At 44.9% G+C, this 21675-nt stretch overlaps 1 protein-coding gene across 5 annotated transcripts in view; it reads right to left on the reverse strand.

Annotated features, from left to right (window-relative positions):
- Window positions 1-21675, reverse strand: part of PLCE1 (phospholipase C epsilon 1) — a 296731-nt gene that overhangs the window by 25785 nt on the left and 249271 nt on the right. For 4 of the 5 annotated variants that reach the window (XM_068106878.2, XM_078771858.1, XM_078771857.1 and 1 more), the window contains exons 28-30: window positions 15583-15689; window positions 13214-13324; window positions 8735-8932 (exon numbers count right to left, since the gene is read on the reverse strand). In XM_068106878.2, the coding sequence (XP_067962979.2) occupies window positions 8735-8932; window positions 13214-13324; window positions 15583-15689 (416 nt within the window). The remainder of the gene's footprint in view (window positions 1-8734; window positions 8933-13213; window positions 13325-15582; window positions 15690-21675) is intronic. The other variant, XM_068106883.2, reaches the window with a different exon arrangement.

The following is a 21675-nucleotide window of genomic DNA, read 5'->3' on the forward strand; positions in this document are numbered from 1 at the left end:
ATGCATCTGTGTTGTTACAGCATTTTTGGACACTTGGAGCTTGGAACGCTTTGTGTACCAGAGGCTGGTTAATGCGTACAAACTTTGTGTACAACCTGGGCCAAGTAGAGTGGCAATGGCATCTACCTCATTGTCAACTCGAATAACTGATCATTGTTTAGTGAACCTCAAGCTTAAGGGCAGTAAATACCATGATGTTCGACTTTCCATCTTACCTGACCTTTGTAGTGATGTAACCTTAAGCCAGAATTTCATGAAACATGAGTGTGTGATTGTGAGTTTGGGGCAGACAAACTACTGCTCTCTGTCTGTGCGATAGGTACCATCTCCATACCTCCACATCCACTCTTCACGAATCTCACTCCCAATTATAAGCCCATTGCTGCTATGTCAAGAAAGTACAGTGTACCAGACAGCCATTTCATCAAGTCAGAAATAGGAAGGCTGCTCAAAGAGGGCATCATCGAGCACAGAACCTCGTCCTGACAAGCCCAAGTTGTAGTTATAACGATTGAGCGACACAAAAGGGAGATGGTGATTGATTATTCACAGACAGTCAACCGCTTCATGCAACTAGATGCCGTCGTGAGCTACATGCTGGCTACGAGGGGAGAGGAAGTCAGTCAACTGAGATTGTAGTTGGCTTGGATGCCATAGGCAGAGAGTTTGGAGAGCAAGGAGGGATGCCAGACTGGATCGAAAACATAACATGCCGAGACAGCCAGCCCTGATGTCATGTCTGATATTGAGGGCCTCCATCCGTTATTGGGAGAGCAGAAGCAGCATTTCAAGGTAGAGTGACCTGATCTGAAACCAAATTGGTGATCAAGGTAGAGTGACCTTTCCTGAAACCAAATTAGTGATCTGAAATCAGGCCATTGGAAAAAAGAAGAAGAATTTGATGTCAACATTTTAACCCCTCACTGTGCCTCATCCCATCACCATCAAACCTTTCGTCCTCATCCTTCCCTTTTTTGTAACTCTTCTGTAATCTCTGACACACTATTAACTGCTCTTCCTACCTCCCCCGCCCATCCTTCATCTGCCCCTACCCCTCCCCTCCCCTCTCCTCTCCTCTCCTGCACCCGATGCTCCCCCTCTCTCCTCATCAACGATATGGACCTCAAATATCCGAGGCCTTCGCTCAAACCTGATTGAGCTCTCCATTCAGGTTGCGTCTGACAATCCAGACTTGATCTGCTTAACAGAAACTTTCCTCCTTCAAGATGTCTCTGATTCCTTAATATCTCTTCCTGGTTACTCCCTCCTCCGGTATGATAGACCTGAGCCTCGTCCTGGTGGTGGGGTTGCTATCTTTGTCAAAAACTCTCTTCCTCACTCTCCTTGCACTGCCCTCTCTTCACCCCACCCCCAGTAGTACCTCGAGCTACGGCTTCCTCTCCGCTCCCACCTTTTGTTCACATGTGTTCTGTACCGTCCTCCAAACAGTGATGACTCCATTTACATGTCAATGTCTGACAACATGGACCAACTTCTATCTACTCATCCCAACTCTCTCTTCCTCATATGTGGCGACTTCAACTGTCATCATGCCAGCTGGCTGGGTGTGGGTTCCGCTCTCACCAGCCATGGCACCTCAGCAAAGGACTTCTGCGACTCATTGGGACTGACACAATCTGTCAATTTCCCTACCCGGATCTCAGTCAATGGAGTATCTTCTCTTCTGGACTTGGTTATGACAAACTTCCCGGCAAATGTATGCTGCTCTTCTTCTGCTCCAATCGGTTCTTCTGATCATGTGCTTGTTAAAGTGGACATCGCTCTGGCCATTCTCAGAGAGCCTCCTCAGCGTCGACGAGTCTGGCATTTCACTCTGGCCGACTGGCACGGGCTGCAAGCAGCCATCAATCATCTGGACTGGTCTCCCATCTCCACTGCCTCTGACATCAATTCTTCCTGGGAATTTTTCCAAAGCAAACTGCTCTCTCTCATGCACAGATTTATCCCATCTCGTCTTCAGTTGTCTTACCCTTCCTCCCGTCCATGGTACACTGAATCTTGTGGTGAGGCAGTTGCCCTGAAACAACTTGCCTTTGCCTCTTGGAAGGCAAATCCAACTGAAGGTAATCTCAGTTCCTTCCACCAAGTTCGGAATAAGTGTGTGTCTACCCTCAGGAGTGCCAGGAAGCACTATCTCTCCACACTCAAGAATGAACTCTCAAACCTGTCTCCTTCCTCCAAATCCTGGTGGCATCTGGTCAAATCCGTTTCTGGTGTTTGTTCCCCCTCCATCCCCTCCCTCACCTCAAATGGCTACACAGTTGACACCGCACGTGACAAAGCCGAATGCCTCAACTCTGTGTTTGCCTCAAAATCTTGTGTCCCAAACCCATCTCTCTCTGTTCCCACCTTGCCCAGTCGAACCCAACTGCTCCTGGACTCTGTTTCTTTCTCTCCTGACAAGGTGGAGAAGTTTTTGGCAAACCTCGACTCTGATTCTGCAACTGGACCAGACGGCATGAGCCCACGGGTGCAAAATCCTGCTCTGCGGCTCTATCTCACCCTCTCTCTGTTCTTTTCACCCTCTCTTCTGCTCACGGTCATCTGCCAACATCTTGGAAATCAGCAAACATTATCGCTTTACACAAAAAATGTGCAAAAACAGATCCTTGCAACTACAGACCAATCAGCCTGCTCCTAATTATCAGCAAAGTCATGGAATCCATCATTGCTTCGGATATAAAATCCTTCCTCTTCTCCAATGGCTTGATCTCCGATCATCAATTTGGATTCAGACCACGTCATTATACTCGTGGTCTATAGGGTTGGTTTTCTAAGGCTTATATCAAAATATTAACTTATATCAAATGTCTTTTTAAGATGAAAGCGCGATGACGTCACCACGTCACGCGGCACGAATGCGCGCCTGTGTCGTCGGAGGTATTGACTTCTATAGGGTTGGTTTTCTAAGGCTTATATCAAAATATTAACTTATATCAAATAAGTCTTTTAAGGTGGAAACGCGATGACGTCACCGCGTCACGCGGCACGAATGATTCCATTGTGCACGCTTTCGTTTTATTTCCAAATTAAAATCTGTTTTCACTTTTGCCGTAAAAATGACATCAGTGCAGCGAGTGTGGTATCTTATTTGGTGAAATTCGGTCGATTTGAAGTGGTGAAAATAAAATGCCATCACCCTGCCATCACCCTCCCATCACCCTGCCATCACCCTGCCATCACCCTGCCATCACCCTCCCATCACCCTCCCATCACCCTCCCATCACCCTTTATTGGACCATTTGACTTCTATAGGGTTGGTTTTCTAAGGCTTATATCAAGATATTAACTTATATCAAATAAGTCTTTTAAGGTGAAAGCGCGATGACGTCACCACGTCACGCGGCACGAATGCGCGCCTGTGTCGTTGGAGGTATTGACTTATATAGGGTTGGTTTTCTAAGGCTGTAGGCCGCACCTCATTTTGTCGAATAAAGTGGTATTCGGGTGGTTCCGGTATTTGGGACCGCAGGGACGGAAAGTGCAGGTACGGGGTGCTTGGCACTCCCCAGCCGGCCCGCTCTGAAGGTTCGGATCGGGACACCGGGATTCATTCCGGTCGCCCGGTCGGCCCGGAGGTGGGGGTGCGGGGCCTGTCACGGAACGTCAAAACAAACGGCCTGCCGGGGCCGCCCAAAAGTCGGGCGTGAGGGGCGCGTCCACTAATGGAACGCCTCTCGCTTCCCAGATCGAGGGCCACGTGGTCAGGAGAACCTCGTCCCTTCTGGTTGCCCTGCCGTCCCACCGGGAGCGCTGGCAGGGTGTACTTCAAACTAAGCTTAAGTGTCAAGTGTTAAGTTCCTCCTTGCCCTCGCAAGGGAAAGGCTAGGGTCAAGCTCTTCCAAATTTCCAAACACTAGAAATCGGACGTCTCAAATTAATTAACTAATTTGTTAATACATCTCAGTCGCCCGCGACCTCTCTAGCGCGGGCGTCGAACCAGTTCATTTCCGGGCGACCGGGCCGAGTATCGGCTCGGCCGTGGCCGAAGCCGTTGATTCCGCCGTAGCACGCTAACGCGTAGGCTCGCGCGTCCCTGGTCCGCCGGGGCTCCGCGGGTGTCCTACCGTGCCCACGTCGCCATGCTCCCTGAATAAGAGAGTCAGACATGGTGCCCAGGGACGGAGTTCGCTGTCTAAACATGGTAGCGCTAGGCCAGTGGGACCGCCGGGACCCACGTGCACTCACAAGTTGTTCTGCGCGTGGGCGGCAGTATCAGACCGGGGCGCCCAAATGCTCCCCGGCTAAAGTTCATCCTGAAAGTGCCCACATTGTGCGGACAAACCAAGTCAAGGGCCACGTGGTCAGGAGAACCTCGTCCCTTCCGGTCACACTGTGCCTATCGGCCGGCCTCGAAGACCGAAATTGTGACGGTGTCACCCGAAAAAAATGTCACCCGAATGTCATTCAGACCACGACATGTTGCTTCTGCTGTCTCAACAATGGATGGAGGTCCTCAATGTCAAACAGGAAATCAGAGCTGTCTCCCTCGACATATCACATGCCTTCGATACGGTCTGGCACCCCGCTCTGCTCACCAAACTCTCCTCCTATGGTATCCATGGAAATCTCCACGATTGGCTTGCGGACTTCCTCTCTGGTCGTAGTCAACGTGTGGCCCTGAATGGATTTCTCTCATCGCCCCTACCTGTTCTGGCTGGAGTTCCCCAAGGCAGTGTTCTGGGCCCTGCGCTTTTTCTGGTCTTCATCAATGATCTCTCCGACTCTCAGGAAAATCCTCTCTATCTCTGCTGATGACCACTCTCTGCCGCTCCATTCCACATCCCTCAGATCGGCAGCCTGCAGCCTCCTCACTCTCTGCAGACCTGGACAAAATCACAGACTGGTCAAACAAGTGGAACATGTCTTTCAATCCTGACAAATCTCACACTTTTACTATGTCTCTCTGAAAAGACCGACTGGAAAACCCTCGCATCTACTTTCTCAACAGATCCTCTCCAAGAAGTTCTGTCGCTCAAGCTTTTGGGTCTCACTATCTGCCATGATCTTTCTTGGGAAAACCACATTGCCAAGCTGGCCTCCAAAGCCAGTCGCCGACTGGGCATCCTCCGTCGTGAGAAGTCCTTCCTTGGCACACCTGAGCTCCTCACCACATACAAGGCTTTCATCCGCAGCTCAATGGAATACTGTTTCCCCCTCTGGGCCGGTGCTCCTGCCTCACACCTAGCTCGGCTTCACGCTGTTGAAGCCAAAGCTTTCAGAATCATTGGAATCTCCTGCGATGAAGCTAACTCCGAGGGCCTTTCACTCACTCGCCGCAGGCAGGTTGGTGGTCTTTCTGTCTTCTACCGACTCCTCTCCGGCCTTGCTCCCCCAGCTCTCTCAGTGCTCTGTCCCCCAAATATTCCTACAGGTCGCACAAGATCTGCCAGCAACCCTCTTATGGTTAAACTGCCAAAATCTAGGCTCTCTGCTCACCTTCACTCTTTCATTCCCCTTTTTCCCCGCCTCTGGAACAAACTCCCCCACTCCCTTCAATCCCACTCCTCCCTCCAGGTCTTTAAAACAGTTGTTCACCACAATCTCTTATCTTCCCCTATCCAAAAGTTTGATATTTTCTACCCCCGCTAATTCACCCCAGATACACTTTTTCGAAATTCCAACTTCTTTCCTGGAAGTCCTTGCAGTGTCCATATGTTTTATACCTCTCCTACCTCCCCCCAAGCCCTCTCCCTCCCACAGTTCTCTCGATGTCCCTGCTCTCAAATGTTGTGTTTTTGTCCTTCCCCCTCTCTCCCCATCTTGTCTACCGCTCCCCTTATTTTGTGTTTTATGTGTTGGTTTGTGTCGGTTTGACTTTTTGTGTGATTAATGTTAGCTCTTTCACGAGCCTCGATCTTGTATACAAAAACAAACAAACAAAAAACAAGTACAAAAAGTTTTAATTAAAACAAAAGCCGCGTCGATGTTACACAATGCCTAGATGCAGCTGTGCCTATAACGTCGATGTTATAGGCACAGGACATTCCTATTGATTCGATTCCTTGATATTATTTTTGTGCAAAGTGAAAATATATCTCGGCAATTTCCCGTGTGTGGCGACGAATTTTTAATATATATCGGCATTTTCCCGTCTGTTATTTCAGGCGGTGTATGACTGACCATGCCGTGATTTAAAATATACTAGGGCATGCCCGTACGTGGGTGCCCGTTCCTTTGCAAAAAAAAAAATAACGCAACCCGTACGCTCTACCCCGCCCGTACGCCCGTACGCCCGTAAACAAAAAAAACAACGCTCTTCGCTTCCGCCCTTCGCTCTGACTGAATTGGGAGAAATAATGCGCATAAGAAATCGAGAAATTATTATTTTCTCCGGAAGAAATCGAATTACGAACCGTAATGGCGCACGCGCTCGGCTCGGCTCGCTCTCACATCGGCCACGCCTACGCAATAACGCGTTCTGTGATTGGCTGCCGGAAGTGCAGTCTTCACTGTCCGGAAGGTCGCAAATCGCAGTTACGATGAATCGCAAATTAGTTTTAATTAGTTTTAAAACATAGTTTAACGGCAACATAGTTTTCCAACGTGAAATAAATGAATACGCTCTCAAATGTGCCGTCCGAGGCAGAGTCTGTTCGCCACGTTCGGCACACGTGATAGCTCGCTGCTCTCTGATTGGTTGAATCGTTTTTTGGACATAGCTCGGTAACTACTTCTCCGATTAATATGAAACCTTGAAAAGGCACATCCTCGGGTCCCCAGCAATATACCTGGCAAGTTTCAAGTATATCGGACCCGTGGTTGTCGAGAAACAGCGGTCACAGACATACAGACATACAAACATACAAACATACAAACATACAAACATACAAACATACAAACATACACACAGAGATTACTGGAATTATAGATAGATATATATATCTCGGCAATTTCCCGTGTGTGGCGACACGTGAACGAAGCTATGCTCCTCTCTCCACATTATTGTGACGACGTATAAATTAAATATTTCATCGTGACGATTGTCATCAAATGGACGAATTTTTAATATATCTCGGCATTTTCCCATCTGTTATTTCAGGCGGTGTATGACTGACCATGCCGTGATTGTAAAAAAATATATCTCGGCAATTTCTCGTGTGTAGCGACATGTGAACGAAGCTATGCTCCTCTATCCACATTATTGTGACGACGTATAAATTAAATATTTCATCGTGACGATTGTCATCAAATGGACGAATTTTTAATATATCTCGGCATTTTCCCGTCTGTTATTTCGGGCGGTGTATGACTGACCATGCCGCGATTTAAACAAAATATATATATCTCGGCATTTTCCCGTCTCTTATTTCGGGCGGTGTATGACTGACCATGCCGCGATTTAAAAAAAAAATATCTCAATGGACTTGAAGTTACAGGCCTTTGAGAATTCATTTCGTTCTATAAAGGGCAACTTTCATCGGATTTTCTTCCCGTTTTTTTTCAACCGAGTCTAAAACTATGTTAGCGACTGTGAAAAATGGAATGATATATCGAATTTGATTTGAAATAAAACTGTGTGAGAGAGGAAGACACCACGGGCCTACAAAACAGGCCTCAAAGCTATGCGAGTTAATAAAATGGTGGATATTTGTTTATAAGAAGCCTCTCCCAAAATGGGTGGAGCTATGGTTCCCAGAATGAGTGGAGCTTTGAGGTTTTGTCTTCTCTGCAAGAACAAGAACAAGAAGAACAAGAAGAACAACAACAACAGCAGAGGGCACTCTATTAGCAGCGTTTGCGACGCGGCTAAAAACTGCGATGATGGATTACATGACCTTGTTGATGATCGGAGGTAAGTTTATGGATCTGTTAAGGAAATCGGTTTTTGCACTTGGTTGATGTAATGTGGTGACATTGCCCGGCTTCATCGCAACTGTAAGAATACCTCGGGCAAATAATAGCGTGAAAGGATCAGAAAGAGGATGTGCAAGAGCAGCAGAGACGGTTTACATGACACAAGCTAATGCCATCCAGATTATTTCAGGGATGAAGAAAGAAAGCGCTGTGTGAACATGATGTTCACAGCTCTTCGGGAGTTAAATAGAAAAGGGAAGAAGAAGAAGAATGTGAGAGACATTTGGCAAGGAGAGTATATGAAGATTAAACATGATAAAAATTGTCATTTAAAGGATTTAAACGGACGGATATAAAAGGGAGGAGGAAGAAAAGGGGGGATGATGAAAGATATAATTTGGGATTGAACCACGAAGGAAAGACATCACAAGGAGTGGAAATTAAGGATGTTTCATTATTTGTTTGTGGTTGCAAAGAGAAGGAAGAAAGAACGAGGGAAAGGTTTTGAGGCAAGGGGAATGAAAAAAATACGAGTCAAATGAAACGAGGATGACGAAATAATAAAGTACAGCAAGTAGTGAATGGATGAGAAAGAGGGCCGACTGGATATATAGAGTTGCTTATAATCAGCCAAGGCAGATCAAACAAGCAAACAGACATGCAAAGACACGGCGATGAGCACTCGACATGACTGTGGGCAACAATCGATGGAAACAAAGACAAATCCAAAACAGTTTTTCGGTGAAGTTGTTGAAAAATGACCTCACCATTATTATTAGCAAGTATTCATGCTCATGGAAGCTCATGTAATACACAATAGCCAAACTATATTTCTAGTTCCTTGCAATACTTAAAAAAAGTTTTCCAATCGTTTTCCATGGACTCCATATGTAATGTTTTACAATGAAGACTTTACCTCCATGACGAGCCTGCCAACATGGCCGTTCCTCGAGGTCCATTGAGCAAGAATTGGGAAAATAGGTTCTTTCAAGCCGAGCAATCGCCGGGTCCCCGACTGAATGAATTCATCCTTTTTTCTTCTCAGGGGCAAGAGGTCCTCCACAAGTCGCCAGTCTCCTTCATCGGTGTTGACGTGGGGTGTCGTGGTGAAAATCTGTGCAGTGAGGAGTAAAGCAGGTACGATGAATACTTCTGCCACAAAACTTCGGTGACGTCCGATATACATAACTTCTGAAATACCTTGTGGTTTAATCTGCTTAAAAATATTATTTTAGCCAATTGAAACCTCATATTGTTGATGAAAGTGTGCCCAAGTTTACGTGGCAACATGCTTTTGTTTTCTTGCAAAATTTCAGCCACAGAGTGAAGTCTTACAAGAAGAATATTTAAGTTTTAATCTCCCCCTCCTACCTTCAACACAGTTACATTTACTCTCGTATGGTGGAATCCCCCATCCACCACAACCAACCATACGCCCCAACATGCCACTTCAACATCGTGACGTCACCCGATATGCCTCCGCCCACATTATTACATCATCATACAAACAGTCGTGGCCAAAAATATTGGTACCCTTGCACTTTTTTTCAAATAACTCACATTTTCTCTAAAAATAAGTTGAAATCGACAAAAGTATTTGGTCTCCACAATTCTTTATTTCACTGTTCATATTACAGAACCTTTGTTTTTGATTCAGAACTTAATATATCCTTTTAAATCAGAAAATAAAAAGAAATGGCATTGACAAAATTATTGACACCCCGGACTTAATATTTGGTCGCACAACCTTTGGACAAAATAACTGCAGTCAAGCGCTTCCTGTAGCCATGAATGAGCTTCCTGCACCTCTCTACTGGTAGTTTGGCCCACTCTTCTTGTACAAACTGCTCCAGTTCTCCCAGATTTGAAGGGTGCCTTTTCCTAACTGCCGTTTTCAGGTCTTCCCACAGGTGTTCAATGGTATTTAGATCTGGACTCATTGCTGGACACTTCAGAACAGTCCAGAGTTTTGTCTTGAACCATTCCTGGGTGATTTTTGAAGTGTGTTTGGGGTCATTGTCCTGCTGCAAGACATATGACCTTCGACGGAGTCCCAGCTTTCTGACACTGGGTTGAACATTGCACTCCACAATGCCTTGGTAATCTCCTGATTTCATGATGCCATGCACACATTCAAGGCACCCAGTGCCAGAGGCAGCACAGCAACCACAAAACATTACTGAACCTCCTTCATGTTTGACTGTAGGGAAGGTGTTATTTTCTTTGAAGGCTTCATTTTGTTTTCTGTAAACATAGAGATTATGTGCTTTACCAAAAAGCTCTCTCAAGTTTGGTCTCATCTGTCCACAGGGCATTCTCCCAGAAGTATTTTGGCTTGTTCAGGTGTGTTTTGGCAAACTCCATTCGGACTTTCTTATGTCTCTTTTTCAGCAGTGGGGTCCTCCTGGGTCTCCTACCATAGAACCCCCTTTCATCGAGTTGGTGACAGATGGTGCGAGTTTAAACTGTCGTACCTTGTGTCTGAAGGTCAGCTGGAATCTGTTTGGCAGTTGATTGAGGTGCATTCTCCACCATTCGAACAATCCTTCACTGCAATCTTTGATCAAGTTTTCTCTTGTGGCCACGTCCTGGGAGGTTGGCTACAGTGCCATGGGCCTTAAACTTCCTTATAACATGGCATACGGTGGACACAGGGACATCAAGGTCTCTGGAGATGGACTTGTAGCCTTGAGATTGTCCATGCTTGGCTACAATCTTGTGTCTGACCTCCTCAGACAATTCTCTGGTTTTCTTTCTTTTCTCCAAGCGCATTGCGGTACACACAGTGACACAAAACAGCAGAATGACTCATTTTCTCCATTCAAACTGGTTGAATGAGTGATTTTTATTTTGCAGGCACCTGCAACTCACCACAGGTGAGTTCAATTCCAAAGTAAAGGAGAATCACCTGCTTGAAATCTATTTCTAACAACTTATAAAAGGTGAAATAATATTGTCTGGGCCATTTTAGGATTTCTGTGTGGAATAAGCTAAGATTTCGTAATTTTTTCAGCTTTTTTTTGTTTTGTTCCACTGCAAACCAAAGAAATACACATGTGGATCCCAAAAGACTTTTTAATTTCAACAATTTCCTGAAAGAAATGGTGCATTATTTGAAAAAAGTGCAAGGGGGCCAGCGGACTGTACTTTTTTCTTCTTTTTTTTTGGTATACAAGATCGAGGCTCGTGAAAGAGCTAACATTAATCACACAAAAAGTCAAACCGACAAAAAAAAACATATAACATGGGGAGCGGTAGACAAGATGGGGAGAGAGGGGGAAGGACACAAACACAACATTTGAGAGCAGGGACATCGAGAGAACTGTGGGAGGGAGAGAGCTTGGGGGGAGGTGGGAGAGGTATAAAACATATGGACACTGCAAGGACTTCCAGGAAAGAAGTTGGAAATTTCAAAAAAGTGTATCTGGGGTGAATTAGCATGGGTAGAAAAGATCAAGGTTTTGGATGGGGGAAGATAAGAGATGGTGGTGAACAGCTGTTTTACAGACCTGGAGGGAGGAGCGGGATTGAAGGGAGTGGGGGAGTTTGTTCCAGAGGCGGGAGAAAGGGGGAATGAAAGAGTGAAGGTGAGCAGAGAGCCTAGATTTTGGCAGTTTTTTTTTTTTTTTTTTTTTTTTTGTATACTGAATCGAGGCTCGTGAAAGAGCTAACATTTACTTCACAAACAAATCGACCAGACAAACAAAATACACAAAAAGAGGGAGCGGAAGACAAGATGGGGAGAAAAGCGGAAGCACACGAACACAACATCCGAGAGCAGGGAGATGTGTGGAAGGGAGAGGGCCCGGGGGGAGGAGGCATGGGAAGGGGGGGGGGAGGGGGTGGGAGGGGGAGCGGGAGGGGGGACTGGGTGGGGGGGGGGGGGAGGGGGTGGGAGGGGGAGCGGGAGGGGGGACGGGGTGGGAGGGGGAGAGGGAGGGGGGTGGGAGGGGCAGTTTAACCATAAGAGGGTTGCTGGCAGATCTTGTGCGACCTGTAGGAATATTTGGGGGACAGAGCCCAGAGAGAGCTGAGGGAGCAAGGCCGGAGAGGAGTCGGCAGAAGACAGAAAGACCACCAACCTGCCTGCGGTGAGTGAGTGAAAGGCCCTCGGAGTTAGCTTCATCGCGGGAGATTCCAATGATTCTGAAACTTGTACCAAGTACTTGTACCAAGAAGCCGACCTCCCAGAAACTTGTACTTGTCCCAAGTTTGATTCAAATCCCTTCAGCTGTTCTTAAGTATCACAATTTTACCTGACATGACCTCTGACCTCTGATGCAGAAATGTTATCAGTTCACCCTTGCACTTTTTTCTCAAGTTTGGTCGTAGGTGTGAACCCAGTCCTGGGCACTGCCAATCATAGCTATGCCATGGAGTGTAGGTATGAAGCATGTGCCATGAACCTTGAATAATGAACCTAAAACTCCACTAATTCGTTTTCCCCAATTTTAATGGAAAAATGGTCTGAAATAATGGAATTTCAATCATGTTATATTATGAGTAACGATGCTACATTTGCTTGGCAGATATTACCACAAAATATTTTCTTTATTTTTAAGTTTTGTATATAAATCTAATAATTGAAATAAAACAAAAGAAGTATGTCCATAGTCATCAATTTGCATGCCAAAATACCTGAACTAAAGTTGTAAATAATAATAACCACGATTCCTTTCACGCCGTGAGGCGCATAGGGATGCCGAGGCAGTTTCATTGGCTAAGAAGTACAATCATGGATGGGTCACCACTCCGACGCAGGATACTCGAATGCCTTATTAACCCAGTCAGCTGGTACTCATTTTGCCAACCTCGGAAGGATGACAGGTTGAGTGAACCCACCTGGTGTTATTTCAACGGCAAGACAGGGGCTCAAACTCAAGACCATAATATCTCAAGCCAGCCACCTTAACCGTTAGGTGAGGCCAACACCAGGCATGAACTAAACTTGTGCAAAGTTTTAACGAATAGTTCCCTTATAAGAAACTTTAAACACAGGAGGAGGCCACGAGGCCTATTGAGCCTGAGCAATGCTTGCCAACGTATGGTTGTGTGTGTCCATGCAATTTCCTTTCTAAATGCCGAACACCAAGCAAGGAAGCAGCACATACTATTTTTGCAGTCTTTGGTATGACTCGGCGATCAGTTCGATCCGCCGACCTCCCAGACTCGAGCCATGAAGCGGATTCTTATTATCACTAACCCACCAAGTCTGGTAATTCAATTATACTTTTTACATGATGTTCATGCATGTGAGGAGTACAATCAAGTAACTTGTGCAATCAATCAATTAATTAATTCTGTAATTATTCAAATTTGAAATGCAGTATCAATTCATTATAATCTCTGCATCATTCTGAGAGACGAGCTATTAAACGTCCGACGAATCGCTAACCTTCTCCAGCAGATGACCCACTGTAATTTTTTCTGGTACAGAAAATACAGAGAAGGTGTTGCTTCCGGGAACCCCATGCACTGTCACATTGCGTTTGGCTGGTGAAACCTGCTTCAGGAGGATAGGCAAAGAAAAGTGTATAGTAATGATTTTGTTCGTGTAAAATTCATATTTTAATGTCAAACTTTACTACTAACAAAGAGCTATATTGTGAGTAACTGGATCCGTGCTTGAAACCCAAAAATGATTCTTGTTCCCAAATACAAGTTTGGTCTCCTTCAGTAAGATTGGTAAAGTTCTCCATCTACAGACTATTTTTTTCCAAATTAATTTTTCAATGTTCCAACTTTTTCTTCCTGAGAGTTTCCTTCTGTATCCATCCGATCCACCCCATGCACCTTTACTGCCCCCCCCATCCTACCCCACACCCTTTGTCCAAGTTTCCCTCTATCTTTCCCTTACACTCCCATGTTGATGTTGCCCCTCCACCCCTCTCTCAACTGTTCCTTGTGTCCTGTTACTCCCGGATCTGTTCAGTGCACTAGCTGTACCACGAGCCTTGATTGTATACAAAAATAAAAACCATGGATGACAACAGTTTAACAGTCGATACAGTGTAAAACTCCTCCATAAGGAAAGTGGACTAACAACGGCCAATGACGACGACCACCGAGAGCTTGTGTTCATCGATTCCCGATACTCGTAGTAAGCGCAGCGATTCGGCAAAGGATGATTTTCAACAAGACAACGATCATATCATCAAATTCAGTAATTCCCCGGTCTACGTTGCCCCTTTTTATGTCGTTTCGCAAATACGTCATCGCGTTATGAAGAAAACTTCGCCATATTCGTCGTCTCAACACACACTTGCATAATTCTAAAAGCCAAACCTTTTATTTTCGAGCGTTTTCAGAACTTACAAGACTGATAGTCACCGGAATACGTTTCTAAAGTAATAATTCGTGAGATGAGATGGCAAAATCGTCAATATAGCAGCTGGACTTTACTCCGCACATGAACAAATGTACTGCACTGTCGATTGGCTAAGAGACATTGGAAAAGTGTAATTAGATGTTATTCGTCAATAATAATGGTTTGCCGGGTTATTAAGTTTGCCTCCAATCGATAAATATGCACACGTTCGTTGAAGGAGGAGTAAGAAGAAAACGTACCACCACCATCGACCGCTTCCGGAAAAGGTTAAATTTTATTTAAATATGTCTGTAATTATTTTTTTGTTTGTTTTTATGGATTTGCACTTGATTATAACTTTCATTAATTGAGAAAGGGTAATATCATAGGTAAAAAGCAAAATATAATATCGGAAGTGGGACGTGAGGAACGCATCCCCCCTTATTCCATGAATTCTTATGAGGAAAAACTGCTTTGATTTTCGTCTTTCTATATTCGTCGCACTTTTCAGGAACGCATCCCCGACATAAACCAGGGTCTTCCTGTATCTCATTCCATCATATTCTGCTACGAGCTAGCCACACGTAAAAAAAACAAACAATTTTTTTAACTCTCCTCACTTCCAACTCAAAGTATAAAGTACATTACATGGGTACTGTGGCTTGAGCAATGCAGCACAGCAGAAAGTCTGTTAGTTTGCCTTGCATGTTTACATATCGTCACCCTCATAACAAAAGTGCCTGTCATTTTTTGGCCATTTTGAGATTTTCTGCCTAACTCACTTGTTTTATCATTTGTGACACCTGTAAAAATGCCCAAGTCATTGTTAACTTCCTGGACCACTTTATGTTAATCTGCCTAAGTCCGCTAAATCTGCCTGAGTCCGTAGAATTGCAGCAGTTTTTTTGCCTTTTTCTCCAAACTGCAAAAAATGACAGGCACTTTTGTTATGAGGGTGACGATATGATGCAAAGTGCATCCCGTATCTGTGCTTAGCATACACAGAGCCTTGTGGTTCGGAAAATACAATGTAACCATGTAAAGTAGTACATTCGAAACATGACTATAATAGCAATGCAATGACTGTGAATCATATATAGCCGCTCCCCGTCACACCCCGTCCCTAACACACACGATTAATATGTACAAGCCAACAATTTCCATCGGCAAAATTAATGGAAACATTTGCCCCAATATTCCAAGCCATGAGCTTGCCCCTTGATGCACAGGGCATGTGTTTTGGTTGGCAAGAGGTGTTAAAGTGTCGTCGCTGGGGAGTCAGGGCTCACTCTGCTTGCGGCCACAACTAGTCCACAACAAAGTGATCAGATACGAGCGGGGTGCCAAAGTTAAATAGATGAGTGGCAACTGGTTGTAAATCAGGTTTAAATTGCCGAGGGAAAGCATTGAAGTTGGGATGTCGTAGGAAAGCAAAATGTATTTCAAGAAAGACTCACTGCAGATGCAACATTTCCAAACTCTTCAGTGCGCTGACTAAGAATCAGAAGGCTGGAGATAGCTAGGGGTTCATTCCGTGAGTTCCGTAACCTCAAGTGCCTGTAACCTAGCAAAAGAGAACAGGAAATTGGAGAAAATTGGACTCAACAACAAGAAACAATCCTCATTATAATGGGTTCCTGAGATAAAGGCCTTTTAAAGGGGCATGAATGTTCAAAAGATTTTTTTTTTTTTAAATCAACAATCAATAAATACAACAATGTACTACTATATTTGACGAGCCCATGATTAATGACCCAAGGCCTCTATATTTGAACGTCCCGTATATTCTATAAGTGACCCGCGTCCCGTTTCATACCTTCCCAGGTTGTCATTTGTTCCATATTCTCAGTATGTTGGCTTGATTATTTTCATCGTGGCACCAAGTACCATGACGAGCAATGTTTCCTCAACAGAAACTTTACAAATTTGATCGACAGACAAAGTGACAGATTATCAGGTGCTTCCAACCAATCTGACAGCCCAAACTCATCGGAGAGTCACTATGAGTAACCATACAATAAACACTAGAGCATGACGGTATGTGATCATTGTTGGTGTACAGTGCCAGTACAGTAAGGTACAGTGGCGCCAGTTGTAGCTACACTCACACGCATGCACCGTAGGTGTATGCAGCAGCAATCCTGCATGTAATGCAATACATGGAGGGATTGAGGAGAATAAGCGTGTGATAGGTCCACTTTATCTCACCGTAGATTGAAAATCACCTCTCAGGGCCAACAGAGGGTAGGCAGTCTATGCAAAAACAAATAATAGGCCGTTCAAAAATTATATAATGCTTTTTTAAAAGTAATTTGCATAACGTAACTGCAATGCCAATGCTGGAGAAGGCCACCTTCAATGTCAGTAAAAGACTGGCTTGAAAATTTAAAAAAGGGCCTTCACAACGTGAAGAGAATAGGCGAGTCCGCATCCGCTGATCACGTGGCTGCCACCGAGGATCTAGCCAAGTTCAAGAGGATCATCAAGGAGAAGGGTTACCTTCCAGAACAACTCGTTAACTTTGACAAGACTTGCTGGTTTTTGAAGAAAATGCCAACTCACAAGTTCATCTCCAAGAACAAAAGGACTGCTCCAGGATTTAAGGTCTCGAAGGATCATCGCACCCTTCTCCTGTTCTAATGTTTCAGGGGACTGCCAGATAAAACCTGTGCTGATCTACCACTCCTTCTACCCCTGGGACCTAAAAGGCAGAGCAGGTGGATTTGCGCATGTATTGGAGGGCCAATCGGAGGTCATTGGCGACAAGGCAATCGTTCCTAGATTGGTTCGGCAATTACATCATTCATGAAATTGAACACTATCTGAAGTCCAGGAATCTGGTGTTCAAGGGACCTCCTCGTCCTTGCTAATGCCCCAGGTCATCCGATTGATCTTGATCACGCCCATACTAATGTCGAGGTTGCATATCTGCTGTCAAACACCACCTCACTCCTACACAGCAGCTCGACCAGGGGATCATCGTGACCTTCAAGAGCTACTACACTCGCCGCACCTTCTGTGTTACGTGGTATCTTAGATGCAAGTGAGGACACCTTCATCAGCGTCAGAAATTGCTGGAAGTCATAATACAGCATTGCTAATTGCCTCATCAACATCAAGGAGTCCCTGGACGAGTTCAGGTCCACAACTCTGAATGGCTGCTGGAAGAAGCTTTGGCCTGAAGCACTTCATGACTTCCAGGGCTTCCCCATACAGCAGGACAAAATAAGGAACATCTTCACATTAGCCCGTGAAGTTCAAGGGACAAGGATTCACCGACTTGAAGGAGGCTGACATTGACAAAGTTCTTGAGTCTCACGATGCTGAGTTGACTGACAAGGACCTTGAAGAGCTGGCATTGCCCAGTGATCCAGATGATGTCGATTCTGAGGGCCTTGTGGAGAGGCCTTAGCTGACAATCAGTGCTATCAAAAAGGTATCCAGATGGTGGATGACTTGGTCACCCATTTCCTTGAGGTCGACCATTTCATGGAGGGGTGCTTGAAATTCAGGCGTGAGATCGACGGTGCATGGCACTTTATACGGAGGTCTTAAGAACATGCAAAACAAGGCAAAGCAGACAAAGATCACCTCCTTCTTCACAAAGTCTGATGACCCTAAAACATGGATGTCGACATCATCTCAATAACCTCCAACGCCCTCCAACACCCTCCATCACCATCATCATCAAAAGCAAGTACAATTTTAAGTGTTCTTCATTTTTACTAGGCAAAAAAGTCGATAAATTTTAGAGTTGGTTCCCCTAACCCTATTTTTCCCACAAGGCCTCAACTGCACGCATCGCGGTTTTGTCCAACGCGGGGTTTTTCAAGAACGTAACCCCCGTCAGCGGGGAGAGTCTGCTGTATACCATACATATAAAATACTGTATTTCTATTCACTGCCGTTGGAATGTTTTCCAATCATAGGCAGCTCTGAGAGCTCATAAGGATAACTTGAGGGAGCTGCATACAAGTGCGTATAATTACATTTTTTGCCCACGCACCTTCCATAGACTGCAGTAAAATCTCTACGCTGTATGCAGTACACACGATGTTACATAGCTAACTTGCATATTAAACTTGGTGCTTTCACACACTGCGGCGCTTACATACAAACGTGATGCCAGGCACAAGGCATGGCCTGGACATTCACACCAGGCACAAGATAAAATGCTAAAGTTTAGGGTTGGTTCCCCCTTCCTTTAGACCAACATACATTTACAGTGTTGTTCAGTGTTGTTTTTAACAAACTAACATTGCCAGGAATGCAGTTCAGAAAGTGCACAGAAAGAAAGTGTTCACAACTTATTGACGCAGTTGTTTACATGAGATGATCATACATGTAAAACCTTTGGTAACAATAACAAGGAACTAAAAAGGTATTCAGTAGAGCGCATTCCTCCACCAGGCTGAAGAGTTTATGTTTGGTATCCTACTGAGAAACAGAGGGGGGGGGGGGTGGAGAGAGACATAGAGAGAGGTGGAGAGACAGAGGGAGGGGTGGAGAAAAAGAGGGAGGGGGACACAGAGGGAGGGGGGAAGGACAGAGGGAGGGAATGAGAAAGACACAGGGAGAGGGTGGAAGACAGATGGAGGAGGGAAAAGAGGGAGGGGGGGTGTGGAAGACAGAGAAGGGGGAGGCAGAGGGAGAGGGGGAAGTGGAAGGGGAGAGACAGAGTCAGAAGGAGGGGGATATACAATAATGGCAGACGTACTTACATCTACGTGCTTGTACAGAAGGTAGGTCACCTGTACATACGCTTTGTGATTTTACCATTCTCTCTGAGCAATCTCAGGCATATTTAAACACTTAAACCCTCAGCTTCATGAGGTCTTGATCCCCTTTGACTCCAGCCTGAGTGTCCCTCATTCTTTTCACGAGAACTGGTCATGCTAACATGCATGCACACACTCCACCAATCTTAAAATCATCAAATTATATTTTTTACAAATCGCTGATGTCTGCAGAAACCCGAGAGAATTAAAAGACAGTCCAGAATGCAGTTATCTACAACATATTTTAAGTTTCCGGCAGCAGCAGCTTCCCAGGAAGCTTGGTATCACCGAATATTGGGATGCTTTGTAGTTTTACCAGACTCGGCGGCATCATGGTTTGACCATTCATTCCGAGTTTGGGAGGTCGGTGGTTCGAACCCCAACCGAGTCATACTAAAGACTTAAAAATGGTACATGCTGCTTCCTTGCTTGATGCTCAGAATTCGAAAAAGATAGAGCAAGGACAAACAACCATAAGTTGGCAACCATTGTGCAGGCTTTGATGGGCCCAATGACCTCCTCTTGCATTGAAGTGCCATGGAATGGAACTTGTTAAATTTAATAAATGTCATCATTATCCAAACTGTTACAATCCACACGAAATTCAGTTAAATCTGTTCGTCTTGCTCATGGACGTTGAAAATAAATCCGACAGTTCTTTTACCAGAGAAGCTTTCCGGGCCGTATCATGGTTAAAACCCAATTTATCACAATCCATTACATGGTTGCTGGCCTGGTGTTCGCTTTACGGTTACGGTAGCTGGCTTGAGATCCTAGGGTCCGGAGTGTGAGCCCCTGTCGTGCAGTTGAACTAAAACCAGGTGGGCTGACTCAGTCTGTCATCCTTCCGAGGTTGGCAAAATGAGTACCAGCTGACTGGTAATAAGGGGCGTTGCATCACCGGCACAGCCACTGAAAATGATGCAGCCAAGCAGCTACAGACTGCACCTGAACCACCACCACATGGTTGCTAATGTCATTCTCGCAGACTATTTTACAGGTAATGCTTAACTAAGCTTGGGCACCCTTTACTCTTGGAAGAAGCATTCGGCAATACTTAAGTATGAACGATACATGGTTCCCTGTTGATGAAGATATGCTAACTGCTGTGCAAAGCAAAGCAAAGCTTAAGTTTCAGGCGTTTGTCCATCAAAACAAAATTCCCTTTAGTTCCGTAACTTGCACGAGGCCTTCATGAGACAATACTTACAAACTACTGCACCGCTTTCTCCGATGAAGGGACAATGCCTCAAACATAAGCTTCATTTTGCTTCCCACAGCAGTTCGCAGACCCGAATCAATCGTTCAAACTGGCCACAGACACTAATCAATCGTTGGAACTATCCGCAGACACTAACCTTCCAACTACCGTCCTATTGCTCTGACTTCTACTATTTCCAAAGTCTTTGAATGTCTTCTCAATTCCCATTTCCTCAAGCATCTTGAATCCCACAGTCTTCTATCTGACCATCAATATGGCTTTCACAAGGCAAGAGCTACCGGTGATATCCTTCCTTACATTACGAATGTCTGGGCCTCTTCTCTGAGAGATTTTGGGGAATCTTTTGTTGTAGGCCTTGATATCTCAAACGCCTTTGACAGAGTTTGGCATCGGGGTCTGATATCCAAGCTTCCCTCTTTCGGCTTTACTCCTTCACTCTGCTCTCTCGTATCGAGCTTTCTCTCCAACCGCTCTATAATTGTTGATGGTTCAACATCTCCCTCCTTCCCTATCAACAGCGGTGTCCCTCAGGGTTCCGTCCTGTCTCCAACACTGTTCCTTCTTTTTTCAATGACTTCATTTCTTCTACAAATAACCAAATGCACGTGTAGGTGATGACTCAACATTACATTCCTCCATGTTTTTCCCATCTGCCCCCATCTTCCCTCACTTGATCTACATCTCGTTTTATTACAACCACCTCTTCAAATTCGGATTTGGACAAGATTTCCCAGTGGGGCAAATGTAATCAGGTTAGGTTTAATGCTTCTAAAACTCAATTTCTTCCCATCTCTCTCTATAAAACTCCTCTCATCTCTTCAATCTCCTCTGAAAGTTCCACAATTACCCCATGTGATACAATAAACCTACTAGGTTTCACCCTAACATCAAATTTATCCAGGAATCCACACATTACACAAATAGCTAAGTCGGCCTCAAAGAAACTAGGAGTCCTGCTCAGATGTCGAAGATTCTTCTCCTCTCAACAGTTGCTTCAATTATATAAAGGATTGATTCGTCCTTGTGTAGCGTACTGCTCTCACATCTGGGGAGGTTCTAGCTCCACATACTCACTGGACATTATTGAATCCAAACTAATCCGACTTATCAACTCCTCCAATCTGACCTCAAAACTCGACCCGCTCAAATTGCGCAGCAAAGTTGGCTCTCTTTCTCTTTTCTACAGATATTACTTCGGTTTCTGCTCCCAATAACTTGCTGCTTTTATACCTCCGCCATTAGCAAGACCACGGAATACTCGACAAGCCACTACATCACATGATTATTGTATGGCAACTCAAGGGTGGGCCACTATGATGTTTTTTTCTTCCCCTCCACTGCCAAATCTGGAACTCTTTACCTTCCCATGTATTTCCAAACACTTACGACCTTCCCTTTTTAAAAAAGCAGATTTTTTTACTTCCTCAAAAACTCCTAGACTATTCTCTCTTTCTTCACCTTTCTATCAATGCAGCTCTATTATTTGAGGCCTGGTCTGGATGAGGACTATATAGTCTGTGAATGGAGCCTTCAACATAAAAAAAACAAAC

Source organism: Myxine glutinosa, chromosome 2 (genome assembly GCF_964187855.1).
Source record: "Myxine glutinosa chromosome 2, kmMyxGlut1.1, whole genome shotgun sequence".
NCBI lineage: Eukaryota > Metazoa > Chordata > Myxini > Myxiniformes > Myxinidae > Myxine > Myxine glutinosa.